This window comes from Musca autumnalis, unplaced genomic scaffold (genome assembly GCF_047663935.1).
Source record: "Musca autumnalis isolate F117 unplaced genomic scaffold, ASM4766393v1 scaffold_3, whole genome shotgun sequence".
NCBI lineage: Eukaryota > Metazoa > Arthropoda > Insecta > Diptera > Muscidae > Musca > Musca autumnalis.
The window spans coordinates 227,032,372-227,045,722 of record NW_027411866.1 but is presented as its reverse complement, the minus strand read 5'-3'; the positions used below and the strand labels follow the sequence as shown (position 1 = coordinate 227,045,722).

The 13,351-nt window shown below is 39.0% G+C and overlaps 2 protein-coding genes across 2 annotated transcripts in view; one reads left to right on the top strand and one right to left on the bottom strand.

Moving 5' to 3' along the window:
• The first annotated feature begins 375 nt into the window (after positions 1 to 375).
• LOC141399049 (transferrin-like) lies at positions 376 to 6,014 on the top strand. Its single transcript, XM_073977056.1, has 7 exons — positions 376 to 704; positions 773 to 1,015; positions 1,072 to 1,350; positions 1,424 to 1,581; positions 4,719 to 5,080; positions 5,145 to 5,429; positions 5,490 to 6,014. Exons 1-7 carry the CDS (start codon positions 614 to 616, stop codon positions 5,950 to 5,952), a joined length of 1,881 nt encoding a protein of 626 aa, XP_073833157.1. The 5' UTR covers positions 376 to 613; the 3' UTR covers positions 5,953 to 6,014.
• Positions 6,015 to 8,164: 2,150 nt separating this feature from the next.
• The window catches only part of LOC141398449 (uncharacterized), a 33,495-nt gene continuing 28,308 nt past the window's right edge, over positions 8,165 to 13,351 (bottom strand). Inside the window, exons 12-14 of the mRNA XM_073975731.1 lie at positions 9,150 to 9,511; positions 8,806 to 9,090; positions 8,165 to 8,751 (exon numbers count right to left, since the gene is read on the bottom strand). Coding sequence (XP_073831832.1) covers positions 8,265 to 8,751; positions 8,806 to 9,090; positions 9,150 to 9,511 — 1,134 coding nt within the window. The 3' untranslated portion in view covers positions 8,165 to 8,264. The remainder of the gene's footprint in view (positions 8,752 to 8,805; positions 9,091 to 9,149; positions 9,512 to 13,351) is intronic.

Below are 13,351 nucleotides of genomic sequence, written 5' to 3'. Positions count from 1 at the left end.
ACTATTTTTGTTTTAAAATACACTACAATATATTTTGTCTCATTATGGTGCCAGACACAAAATGTATGGTTCAAACAACAATATATATTTTCAGGTTTTTAAAATACTTATTTTGTTCTTAGAATATGATTGCCCCTACAATATCTCTTCTCTGCATATGCTTGAGCAGAAAATGGAGATGTCAAACATCAGAAACAAAAGGCAGCCGAGGAAGCAACTAGAGAGCTAGCGCTGATTTTATTGATGCTACATAAAGTCCGTCCAAGGGGAAGTTGTGACTTTATCGAAGATCTACAACTAGAACTTTCTCTTTCACAATCCTTATGTAGCGTCATTTAAATCGGCGCTGATAAAGGCAGACCTCATTAGCCATTTGGCTGAGGGTATAAACAAACTATTAACGTATCACGTTTCCCATCCATGCTGTTTGTGGATATTAATTCAATAATTCTGTTCAACCATCGATGAGTGTACAAGGCACAGGTTTATTTGATCGTAGTTGGTGCTATATAAAGTGAAAAATTACAGAACAGCTAGAACAGTGCAACGAGTGAAGTCACTCTGACCACTTCGTTATAAATTCACACTTCAGTCTAGTTTTGAAAAAATCATTATGGGATTTACCACATTAATCTTGGCATTAGTTTTGGCTTTGTTGGGCCCTGCAGCAGCGGCACCAGTGGAAAATGAAGAGCAGACAATATGTAAGTCTTTTAAGAATTTTCAAGGTTAAGAAGATGAAATGAACCTCACTTCAAAAAATTCCCTGCAGATCGTATGTGTGTGCCACACAAATACTATGATGATTGTTTGACTTTGCTGAAAGATCCCTCAGAGGCTGGCATACAAATGGAATGTATATCGGGTCGTGATCGTATTGATTGTCTGGATATGATACACCAGGGTAAGGCTGATGTTTTGGCTTCCGAGCCGGAGGATATGTATGTGGCTTATCACACGAAAAATGATGATTACAAGGTGATATCGGAGATAAGGACTCAGGAAGATAAGGAGGGTAAGAACTTAGTGTTCTATTGTTATTTCATTAATTTATTGTGTGTTGTCTTTTAGCTCCCTTCCGTTATGAGGGCATTATTTTGGTTAAGAAAAACTCCAACATCCACAGCTTGCAGGAGTTAAAAGGAGCCAAATCTTGTCACACCGGCTTTGGGCGTAATGTTGGCTATAAAATTCCCATTACAAAATTGAAAAATTCCGATATCTTAAAGGTGTCACAAGATGCCGAGTTAACAGCAACCGAACGTGAATTGAAAGCTTTATCGGAATTCTTTAGCCAATCGTGTTTGGTTGGTACCTATTCGCCATATCCGGAGACCGATCATTTGTTAAGTGAGTTTGGAGGTTTTTTTGGGGAACTGAAGAAATTGAGTGTCTGAGCTTTTGTTTTCGTTCTTCCTTTTAGAGCAAAAATATTCCAATTTATGTGCCTTGTGTGAGAAACCCGAACAATGTAACTATCCTGATAAGTTCTCGGGCTATGATGGTGCCATTCGCTGTCTGGACAAGGGCAAGGGTGATGTGGCCTTTACTAAGGTTCAATTCATTAAGAAATACTTTGGGGTAAGTTGTTCACATTTGTTAAAGTTCTCGAGGGTGTATATATGTATAAGACGCTGTTCTAAAGGTTAAGGACTTCATTATGGGGGGCTTCTGTAAGTAAAACGACCAACCAAGGTGGCGCCCAGTATGTCTCTGAAAGGAGTCTTATATAAATAAGAGTCCTATTTGAGGACTCTTTTATATATTGAAGGCTAACATCAGGAGTCTTCGATAGATAGAACGTCTCCTAAAGGAGTCTTCTGTATATAAAGGTGTCTTCTATAAACAAAAGGCCTCCTACAGAAGTCTTTTATACATAGAAGGCCTCCTATAGGAGTCTTCTACAGATAGAAGGCCTCCTAAAGGAGTCTGCTATTGATAACGGGCCTCATAAAGGAGTCTAGAGGGATAGAGGGCCTCCTCATGTGGTATTCTCTTCATAGAAGACCTCGTAAAGAAGTCTTCTCTACATAAAAGGCCTCCTAAATGAGTCTTCTATAGATAGACCACCTCCGCGAAAGGATTCTTCTATAGATAGAAGTCCTCTTTAAGGAGTCTCAATAGATAGAAGACCTCCTAATAGAGTAGAAGGATTCCTAAAGTAGTCTTCTCTACATAAAAGACCTACTAAATGAGTCTTCTATAGATAGAAGGCCTCCTAATGGAGTCTTCTATATATGAAGGCCTCTTAAAGGAGTCTGCTAAAGATAGAAGGTCTTTTATAATTAGAAGGTCTCATAAAGCAGTCTTCTATAGTTATAAGGTCTTCTGTATAGAGAGAAGGTCTACTAAAGGAGTCTTCTATGGCTAGAATGCCTTGTGAAGGAGTCTTCTATAGATAGAAGGCCTCCCAATGGAGTCTTCTCTAGATAGAAGGCCCCCTATAGGAGTCTTCCCTAAGTAGAAGGTCTCCTAGAGGAGTCTTCTATAGTTATAAAGTCTTCTAAATTAGACTTCACATAGAAGTAGAATAGAAATTAGTGTTCTATAGATAGAATACCTCCTTAAGTAGTCTTTATAGATAGAAGGCCTCCTAAAGAGGTCTTATGTACAGAGAAAACCTCCTAAAGCAGTCTTCAGTAGATAAACCAAATCCTGGAACAGTATTCTGTAGATAGAATGCCTCTTAACGGAGTTATTCAGGTCTTCCTCATAGAAGAGCTTTAGCTCTTTTTTAAAGAAGAGCTTTAGGATTTCTTAATAGAAGAATTTTTGGGTTTTTATAGAAGAGCTTTAGGTCTTCTTTATACAGGAGCTTTAGGTCTTCTTTATAAAAGAGGTTTAGGTCTTGGTTATAGAGGAACTTTAGGTATTCTTTACAGAAAAACTTTAGGTCTTCGTTATAGAAGAGTTTTAGGTCTTTGTTCTAGAAGAGCTTTAGGTCTTTGTTCTAGAAGACCTTTAGGTCTACGTTATAGAAGAGCTTTAGGTCTTCGTTGTAGAAGAGCTTTAGGTCGTCGTTGTAGAAAAGCTTTAGGTCTTCGTTGTGGAAGAACTTTAGATCTTCGCTTTAGGACTTCGTTGTAGAAAAGCTTTAGGTCGTCGTTGTAGAAAAGCTTTAGGTCTTCGTTGTAGAAGAGCTTTAGATCTTCGCTTTAGGTCCTCGTTGTAGAAGAGCTTTAGGTCTTCGTTGTAGTATAGCTTTAGGTCTTCGTTGTAAAAGAGCTTTAGGTCTTCGTTATAGAAGAGCTTTAGGTTTTCTTTATAGAAGAGCTTTAGGTTTCCCTTATAGAAGAGCTTTAGGTCTTCTTTATAGAAGAGCTTTAGGTCTTCTACATAGAAGATCTTTAGGTCTTCTACATAGAAGATCTTTAGGCCATCATAGAATAGACCTAAGTCTTCGTTATAGAAGAGCTTTAGGTCTTCGTTATAGAAGAGCTTTAGGCTTTCGTTATAGAAGAGCTTTAGGTCTTCGTTATAGAAGAGCTTTAGGTCTTCGTTATAGAAGAGCTTTAGGTCTTCGTTATAGAAGAGCTTTAGGTCTTCTTTATGGAATAGCTGTAGGTCTTCGCTACAGAAGAGCTTTGGGTCTTCTTTATAGAAGAGCTTTAGGTATTTGTTATAGAAGAGCTTTAGGTCTTCGTTATAGAAGAGCTTTAGGTCTTCGTTATAGAAGAGCTTTAGGTCTTCGTTATAGAAGAGCTTTAGGTCTTCGTTATAGAAGAGCTTTAGGTCTTCGTTATAGAAGAGCTTTAGGTCTTCGTTATAGAAGAGCTTTAGGTCTTCGTTATAGAAGAGCTTTAGGTCTTCGTTATAGAAGAGCTTTAGGTCTTCGTTATAGAAGAGCTTTAGGTCTTCGTTATAGAATAGTTTTAGGTTTTCGTTATAGAAGAGTTTTAGGTCTTCGTTATAGAAGAGCTTTAGATCTTCGTTATAGAAGAGCTTTAGGTCTTCGTTATATAAGAGCTTTAGATCTTCGCTATATAAGAGCTGTAGGTCTTCGGCATAGAAGAGCTTTGGGTCTTCGTTATAGAAGAGCTGTAGGTCTTCGTTATAGAAGAGCTTTAGGTCTTCGTTATAGAAGAGCTTTAGGTCTTCTTTATAAAAGAGCTTTAGGTATTCTTTATTGAAGAGCTTTAGGTAGAAGAGCTTTAGCTCTTCTTTATAGAAGAGTTTTAGGTCTTATTTATAGAATAAATTTAGGTTTTCTTTATAGAAGAGCTTTAAGGACTTCTTTATAGGAGAACTTTAGGTTTTCTTTGTAGAAGAAGCTTAGACTGTCTTTATAGACGAGGCATAGGTCTTCTTTGTAAAAGAGGCTTAGCTGTTCTTCGTAAAAGAACAACTTAATATCCTCTACATAGAAGAACGTAAGGTCTTATTCACATAAGAACTTTAGGTCTTCTTTATATAAGAACTTTAGGTCATCTACATAGAAGAGCTTTAGTTCGTCTACATAGAAGACGTTGAAGTCTTCTACGTAGCGGGCGTTTAATTCTTCTACATGAATGAGCTTAACGTCTTCTGCATAGAAGACCCTAAGGTCTTCGGCATAGGAGAGCTTTATGTCTTCTACATAGAATAACTTAAAGTCTTCTAGAACTTGAGGTCTTCTATAAAGAAGAGCTTTAGGTTTTTATAGAAGAGCTTTAGGTCTTCTACATAAAAAAAACTTAAAGCTATTCCTAACGATTCACTTATCCCTTATCTCTTTCTAGATGATTCCCGGTGGCAGGGCAGAAGGTGATCCCACAGAGTTCGAATATTTGTGTGAAGATGGTAGCAGACGTCCGCTGGATGGCCCCGCTTGCTCCTGGGCTCAACGTCCATGGACTGGTTACATATCCAATAGCGAAGCTGTTAATGGTGAACAAAAATTGCACAATTTGCAAGATCGCTTGGAAAAGTTCTTTGAAAATGGTTTACATGCTGAGAATAAAGAAGCTGCTGCTCATCTGCTAATCAATGAAAATGCCGTCTACTATAAGAAACCCGAAGCTGTAGATCCCCAGCAATATTTAGAAAAGGCTGGCTATAAAGATGTTATTGAACGTGATGGTTCGGCATTGAGGAAAATGAGGTACGTCAGCAAACAGGAACCCGCAGGGAACCTTCCCTTTAAATTTCTCTCTCTCTCTTTTCAGAATGTGTGTTCAATCAGATATTGAATTGGAGAAATGTAACGCCATGCGTCGTGCTGCCTATTCACGTGATATTCGTCCTGAAATGGAATGTTTGAAGGAGGAAAATTGCATTTCAGCTGTGGCAGAAGGCAAGGCGGATATGCTGGCCATTCAAGCCGATCACTACAAACCAGCCAGGGAAGCTAAACTGCAACCCATTGTCTATGAAACCTATGCCGAAAATGATACATATGTCCTGGTGGTGGAACCGGGCTTAACTAGAGATGATCACAAACAAAAACCAGTGTATGTAAACTCATTAAACGCTCCCATAAACCTTGATTCTAATAGTTATAAACATTTCAGTTTCTTTAATCCCCACGATGAGAGGCAACATAAGGCTGCTGCTTATTTGAATCTCAGAAGAGATGCGAAAAATTGCCAACCCACTCCCGCTGAAGATCAAGTTATGGCAATTGTAAATGCCAAGGATTTGGGAGAGTATAAAAACAAACATCTACTTTGTCCTGATGGTGAAGAGCGGCCACTAAGCGAATGGAAACAATGCAGTTTTGAAGCTAATCTACCTACAGCTGTTTTCATACGTGATTCTATGACCCATGTCGAGCAGGAGACTTTGAAACATTTATTCATCTCATTATCGGATAAATTTGGTAAACACGGTAAATTGTCAGATGTTTTCCAACTCTTTGGTCCCTATACACCGAACGATAATAATGTCTTGTTTAACAATGACGCCGAGGAATTCGTAACCGAGTTGAAGAATAAAACTCCCAACGAAGAACTCTATCAGCAGTTGGGATGTTAAGCTTTGTACAAAGTACGAAGAGAAATAAAATTTTAATAAATATTTTTATATGCAGAGAAAAATAAGTGAAGATTTTTTTTCTTTTAACGAGGTGGTAGGAGGCCTGGGAGGCTTTGTGGTCATAAAGCATGGACTTGTGCACGAACAAATGACGTTGAAACCAGAGCCACAAGAACTACATTTAATGAAATATTTCAAATCATTTTGAACATAGCGAGGGAGGTACCGAAAGGAGTTCTGTCCCATATATATCTCCACCTTTGGCTTAAGTTAGAGAGATTTTTAGGAGCCACCAAAGAAGACAATAAGCGTGGATTTTTTAAAGATTTTTAGGAGCCACCAAAGGAGACAATAAGCTTGGATTTTTTAAAGATTTTTAGGAGCCACCAAAGAAGACAATAAACGTGGATTTTTTAAAGATTTTTAGGAGCCACCAAAGAAGACAATAAACGTGGATTTTTTAAAGATTTTTAGGAGCCACCAAAGAAGACAATAAACGTGGATTTTTTAAAGATTTTTAGGAGCCACCAAAGAAGACAATAAACGTGGATTTTTTAAAGATTTTTAGGAGCCACCAAAGAAGACAATAAACGTGGATTTTTTAAAGATTTTTAGGAGCCACCAAAGAAGACAATAAACGTGGATTTTTTAAAGATTTTTAGGAGCCACCAAAGAAGACAATAAACGTGGATTTTTTAAAGATTTTTAGGAGCCACCAAAGAAGACAATAAAAGTGGATTTCTTTTAAAGATTTTTAGGAGCCACCCAAGAAGACAATAAACGTGGATTTTTTAAAGATTTTTAGGAGCCACCAAAGAAGACAATAAACGTGGATTTTTTAAAGATTTTTAGGAGCCACCAAAGAAGACAATAAACGTGGATTTTTTAAAGATGTTTTAGGAGCCACCAAAGAAGACAATAAACGTGGATTTTTTAAAGATTTTTAGGAGCCACCAAAGAAGACAATAAACGTGGATTTTTTTAAAGAATTTTAGGAGCCACTTTTACTGGCAGTTAAATGTTATGAAGTTGGGTAGTCTGTTTGCGCATACGATGATAGAAAGATGGTCTGAGCCAAGGGAAATTACAGGTTGCCAGGAGACGTCATTTATCAGACCGGATGCCACAATGATGATGGAAGACCATCATGCTCATTTGCTAGTTCCGTCGAATTTTCTAGAGAATTTGGTCTAATTTTAGGTATTCAACCAACAGGGGAGACTGCGGGGTGTCTTGTATTACGACGAAGTTGGAGTTACGCTGGAAGCAAACAGCAACATCTGGCTAAGACCAGAGCAGCTTTGGAAGTGTACCCATTCCCTAGATCCATTATAACTCACCAATGTTAACATGTTGTGGATGCGGATCTGACAAATTTATGGTTCTTTTCTATCTCGGGATGGACCAGAAGAACTCGGAGCAGCGGCATGTATTGCCGCTCCCATGGTGAAAAATATACAAATATGGGGTTACGACCGATGGTCGAATATTCCTCCGAATCGATTCCGTGCATAGAACAGGCCGCCTTGGATTGTGCATGGGATTGATGGGTTCTTTTGATTGCTCGCAACTACGGTTACATACAACCAGTGTATGACTTGTGGTCTGACTCCCCAACTTTTACCAATGGAGTACTTGCTGGAGTAGAGTGTAAAAATACCTTATCTTGTATAGAGGTATTTAGCTTACAGCCTGCAAATTTTATCCCAAATCAGGTACTCAATTCGTTGGTCATTTGGTTGGTGCCGGGAGGGTTATTTGGAGCTCATGTCATTATCTCAGGAAATATTGACTTGTCCCTAGAAAACAAATGTTAAGTCGTGATAGAAAAAGAAAGCGACAGGAGATCTGCCCTTTAACTGCACTTTTGCGAAAAATGTTGAAGTTTTGTGTGGCAGGGACCCGAAGAAGTGGACCGGAGTAGCCACATTCGAACCAGATCTATGTTTGGAAGTTTGGACCAAATCGATTCATCCCTTTGGGAGTTGTGATGTTCACTATTTTGGTGAATAATTTTAAACCGTTGTGGGGAACCTAACCGAAGATAGGTTTACACCTATCGCATCTTCGAACTAAAGATGTGCAAAGTTAAGGGCTAATTCGGTTGATCCGTTGAGAGTTATCGTGAGCACCAGACGGACAGAACAGACAGGGCTGAATCGACCCCAAATTGTCTAAAAACCCTAATCCATTTAAAAAAAATCGAAATATATTATTTTAATCGTCTATTCTATTTGAGTATTTTTATTTTATACATTAGAGGAAATCATTATATGTTCCGAATGTGTACATAGGAATACAGTTTCCCCTCGTCAGTGCTTGTTAATGCTGTTACTATCGCATGATAATCCCTGGTAAATTTTTTCACTGGTATTTTCATTCTTCAATTCGGTGACAAATTCCACAGCATCATCATCAAACAGGACATCATGTTCCTTCTCCTTATAGGGTGCGAAGAGGGCAAAAACATCAGCATATTTGCCATTTTTACCAAATTTATCCGATAGTGAAATAAACAAATGTTTCAATGTTTCTTGTTCGACTCGAGTCATGGTGTCGCGTATGAAGATGGCCACCGGTAAATTGGCTTCACAATTACAAGTCTGCCAATCGCTTACCGGTTTCTTCTCCTTATTGGGACACAACAATTGTTTATTTTTATGCTGATCCAATTCCTTGGCATTGACAATCATGATATTCTTTTCCGAGGAGGGTGCCGATTGACAGGTGGTAATGCCTCTCATTTTGTTGATATAGTCAGCAGCCTTACGGGCCCGCTCATCCTGGCCATTGAAGAAGCTACAAAATAAGATTTGATAATAATTGTTATTGTTATTATCGTTTTGTCCTTACATGGGCATAGTTTGCAGGTTCTCCTTGGTAAGAGATGGTTCCACCACCGCAACATAGACATCATTTTGCCCGTAACTCTCATAGACAATGGGTTTGAGCTTATCATCACGAGCATCGTAGTAGTTACCGGCCTTTACCGCAGTCATATCAGCCTTATTATCCTTAACCGCCAAAATACAATCTCTCTCCTGGACACATTCAATTTCGGGGCGTATATCACGTGAGTAGGCGGCACGACGCATGGTATCGCATTTTTGCATTTCCATATCGGTTTGGACACACATCCTGCGTGAGGAGAATTATTTTATATATTGCTTTTAAAACGCGTTTTTTACTGGACTTACTTCATTTTCCTAATAGCCGAACCATCACGTTCAATAACATCCTTGTAGCCGGCCTTTTCCAAATATTCCTTGGGGTCGACAGCCTGCGGCTTGCTGTGATAAACAGCATTGGGATTGATCAAGAGATGCGAAGCAGCTTCCTTATTATCAGCATGTAAACCATTCTCGAAGAATTTTTCCAAACGATGTTGTAAATTGTGGAACTTTTGTTCTTCCTGCACCGCATCCGTATTGGAAATATAACCGGTCCAAGGACGTTGAGCCCAAGAGCAAGCAGGTCCAGTAAGTGGTCGTCTGCTACCGTCTTCACACAAATATTCAAAGTCAGAGGCTTGACCTTCGGCTGTAACACCTTGTATCAACTGGAAAAAAATAATAGAATATGAGCAGGTGTTTTAAGGATGTCCACAGATGATCTTTATAATGCCTAATATTCAGATAAGCTTTCCATCCACATTAGACCTTAAATCTTTACAATGCTGTCATAGTAGGGCTTCTATCTATAGAAGACCCCTTTAGGAGTCCTCATTCGGAGGTCTCCGATCTAGAGAAGACTTCTTTGGGAGGTATTTTATCTACAGAAGACTACTGTGGAAGGTCTTGTATCTACAGAAGACTTCCTTCGGAGGTATTCGATCTATAGAAGACTCCTTCGGAGTTATTCTATCTATAGAAGACTATTTCGGAGGTCTTCAATCTATAGAAGAGTCCTCCGGAGGTCTTCTATCCATAAAAGACTTCCTTTGGAGGTCTTCAATTAGTAGGCCTTCTATCTATAGAAGACTCCTTCGGAGGTGTTCTATCTATAGAAGACTCCTTCGGAGGTGTTCTATATATAGAAGACTCCTTCGGAGGTCTTCTATCTATAGAAGACCCCTTCCGAGGTTTTCTATCTATGGAAGACCCTTTCGGAGGTCTTCTATTTATAGAAGACTTCTTTGGGAGGTCTTCTATCTATAGAAGACTCCTTCGGAGGTATTTTATCTATAGAAGGTCTTCTATCTATAGAAGACTCCTTTGGAAGGTATTCTATCTATAGACGACTACTGTGGAAGGTCTTCTAGCTACAGAAGACTTCCTTCGGATGTATTCTATTTATAGAAGTCTCCTTCGGAGTTCTTCTATCTATAGAAGACTATTTCGGAGGTCTTCAATCAATGGAAGTCTTCCGTCGGAGGTATTCTATCTATAGAAGACACATTCGGAGGTTTTCTATCTATAGAAGAATACTGTGGAAGGTCTTCTGTCTATAGAAGGCTCTATCGGAGGTCTTTTATCTATAGAAGACTCCTTCGGAGGTTTTCTATCTATAGAAGACTACTGTAGAAGGTCTTTTATCTACAGAAGACTTCTTTCGGAGGTATTCTATCTATAGAAGACTCCTTCGGAGTTCTTCTATCTATAGAAGACTATTTCGGAGGTCTTCAATCAATGGAAGTCTTCTATCTATAAAAGACTCCTTCGGAGGTCTTCTATCTATGGAAGACTTTCTTCGGAGGTTTTCTATCTATAGAAAACTCCTTCGGAGTTCTTCTATCAATAGAAGACTATTTTGGGAGGTCTTTAATCTATAGAAGAGTCCTTTGGAGCTCTTCCCTCTACAGAAGACTTCCATCCGAGGTCTTCTATCTATAAAAGACTTCCTTCAGATGTATTCTATCTATGCAAGATTATTTCGGAGGTCTGTAGAAGACTTCCTTCGGAGGTCTTCTATCTATAGAAGACTTCCTTCGGAGGTCTTCTATCTATAGAAGACTTCCTTTGGAGGTCTTCTATCTATAGAAGACTTCCTTTGGAGGTCTTCTATCTAAAGAAGACTCCTTCGAAGTACTTCTCTCTATAGACAACTTCCTTCGGAGGTCTTCTATCTATAGAAGACTTCCTTTGAAGGTCTTCTATCTATAGAAGACTTCTTTGGGAGGTATTGTATCAATAGAAGACTTCTGTGGGAGGTCTTCTATCTGTAGAAGGCTTCTTTGGAAAGTATTCTATCTATAGAAGACTCCCTTCGGAGGTCTTCTATCTATAGAAGACGTCCTTCGGATGTCTTCTATCTATAGAAGACGTCTTTGGGAGGCATTCTATCTATAGAAGGCTACTGTGGAAGGTCTTCTTTTCCTTCGGAGGTCTTCAATCAATAGAAGTCTTCCGTCGGAGGTCTTCTATATATAGAAGACTCCCGTCGGAGGTCTTCTATCTATAGAAGACTATTTCGGATGTCTATAGAAGAGTCCTTCGGAGATCTTCTATCTATAGAAGACTTCATTCGGAGGTCTTCTATCTATAGAAGACGTCCTTCGGAGGTCTTCTATCTATAGAAGACTTCCTTCGAAGGTCTTCTATCTGTAGACGATTTCTGTGGGAGGTATTCTATCTATAGAAGACTTCTATGGGAGGTCTTTTATCTATAGAAGACTTCTGTGGGAGGTCTTCTATCTGTAGAAGACTTCTTTGAAAAGTATTATATCTATAGAAGACTTCCTTCGGAGGTCTTCAAGCAATAGAGGTCTTCTATCTATAGAAGTCTTCCGTCGGAGGTCTTCTATCCATAGGAGACTTCCTTCGGAGGACTTCCATCTATACAAGACTATTTCGGAGGTCTTCAATCTATAGAAGAGTCCTTCGGAGGTCTTCTATCTATAGAATACTTCTTTGGGAGGTATTCTATCTACAGAAGATTTCTGTGGGAGGTCTTCTATATGTAGAAGACTTCTTTGGAAAATACTTTCTATCTACAGAAGACTTCCTTTGGAGCTCTTCTCTCTACAGAAGACTTCCCTCCGATGTATTTTATCTATAGAAGACTATTTCGGAGGTCTTCTATCTATAGAAGATTTCCTTCGGAGGTCTTCTATCCATAGAATACTTCCTTCGAAGGTCTTCTATCTATAGAAGACAATTTCGAAGGTCTTCAATCTTTAGATGAGCCCTTCGGGAATTCTTCTATCTATTGGAGACTTCTTTGAGAAGCTTTCTATATATAGAAGATTTCTTTGGGGGGTCTTCTATAGTAGGAGACTCTTTTGGACGCTCTTCCATCTATAAAGACACCTTTGGGAAGTCTTCTGTCTATATAAAACTCCTTTGGGACGTAATCTATCTATAGTCTTCTATCTATGCAAGATTATTTCGGAGGTCTTCAATCTATAGAAGAGTCCTTTGGGAGGTCTTCTATCTGTAGAAGACTACTTCGGAGGTCTTCTGTCTATTGAAGACTTCCTTTGGAGGTCTTCTATCCATAGGAGACTTCCTTCGGAGGACTTCCATCTATACAAGACTATTTCGGAGGTCTTCAATCTATAGAAGAGTCCTTCGAGGGGTCTTCTATCTGTAGAAGACTTCTTTGAAAAGTATTGTATATGTAGAAGACTTCCTTCGGAGCTCTTCTCTCTGTAGAAGATTTCCTTCGGAGGTCTTCTATCCATAGAATACTTCCTTCGAAGGTCTTCTATCTATAGAAGACAATTTCGAAGGTCTTCAATCTTTAGATGAGCCCTTCGGTAATTCTTCTATCTATTGGAGACTTCTTTGAGAGGCCTTCTATATATAGAAGATTTCTTTGGGGGTCTTCTATAGTAGGAGACTCTTTTGGAGCTCTTCCATCTATAAAGACACCTTTGGGAAGTCTTCTGTCTATATAAAACTCCTTTGGGACGTAATCTATCTATAGTCTTCTATCTATGCAAGACTATATCGGAGGTCTTCAATCTATAGAAGAGTCCTTTGGGAGGTCTTCTATCTGAAGAAGACTACTTCGGAGGTCTTCTGTCTATTGAAGACTTCCTTTGGAGGTCTTCTATCTATAGAAGACTTCCTTCGGAGGTCTTCTATCTATAGAAGACGTCCTACGGATGTCTTCTATCTATAGAAGACGTCTTTGGGAGGTATTCTATCTATAGAAGACTACTGTGGAAGGTCTTCTTTTCCTTCGGAGGTCTTCAATCAATAGAAGTCTTCCGTCGGAGGTCTTCTATATATAGAAGACTCCCGTCGGAGGTCTTCTATCTATAGGAGACTTCCTTCGGAGATCTTCTATCTGTAGACGACTTCTTTGGGAGGTATTCTATCTATAGAAGATGTCTGTGGGAGGTCTTCTATCTATAGAAGACATCTGTGGGAGGTCTTCTATCTGTAGAAGACTTCTTTAGAAAGTATTATACCTATAGAAGACTTCCTTCGGAGGTCTTCAAGCAATAGAAGTC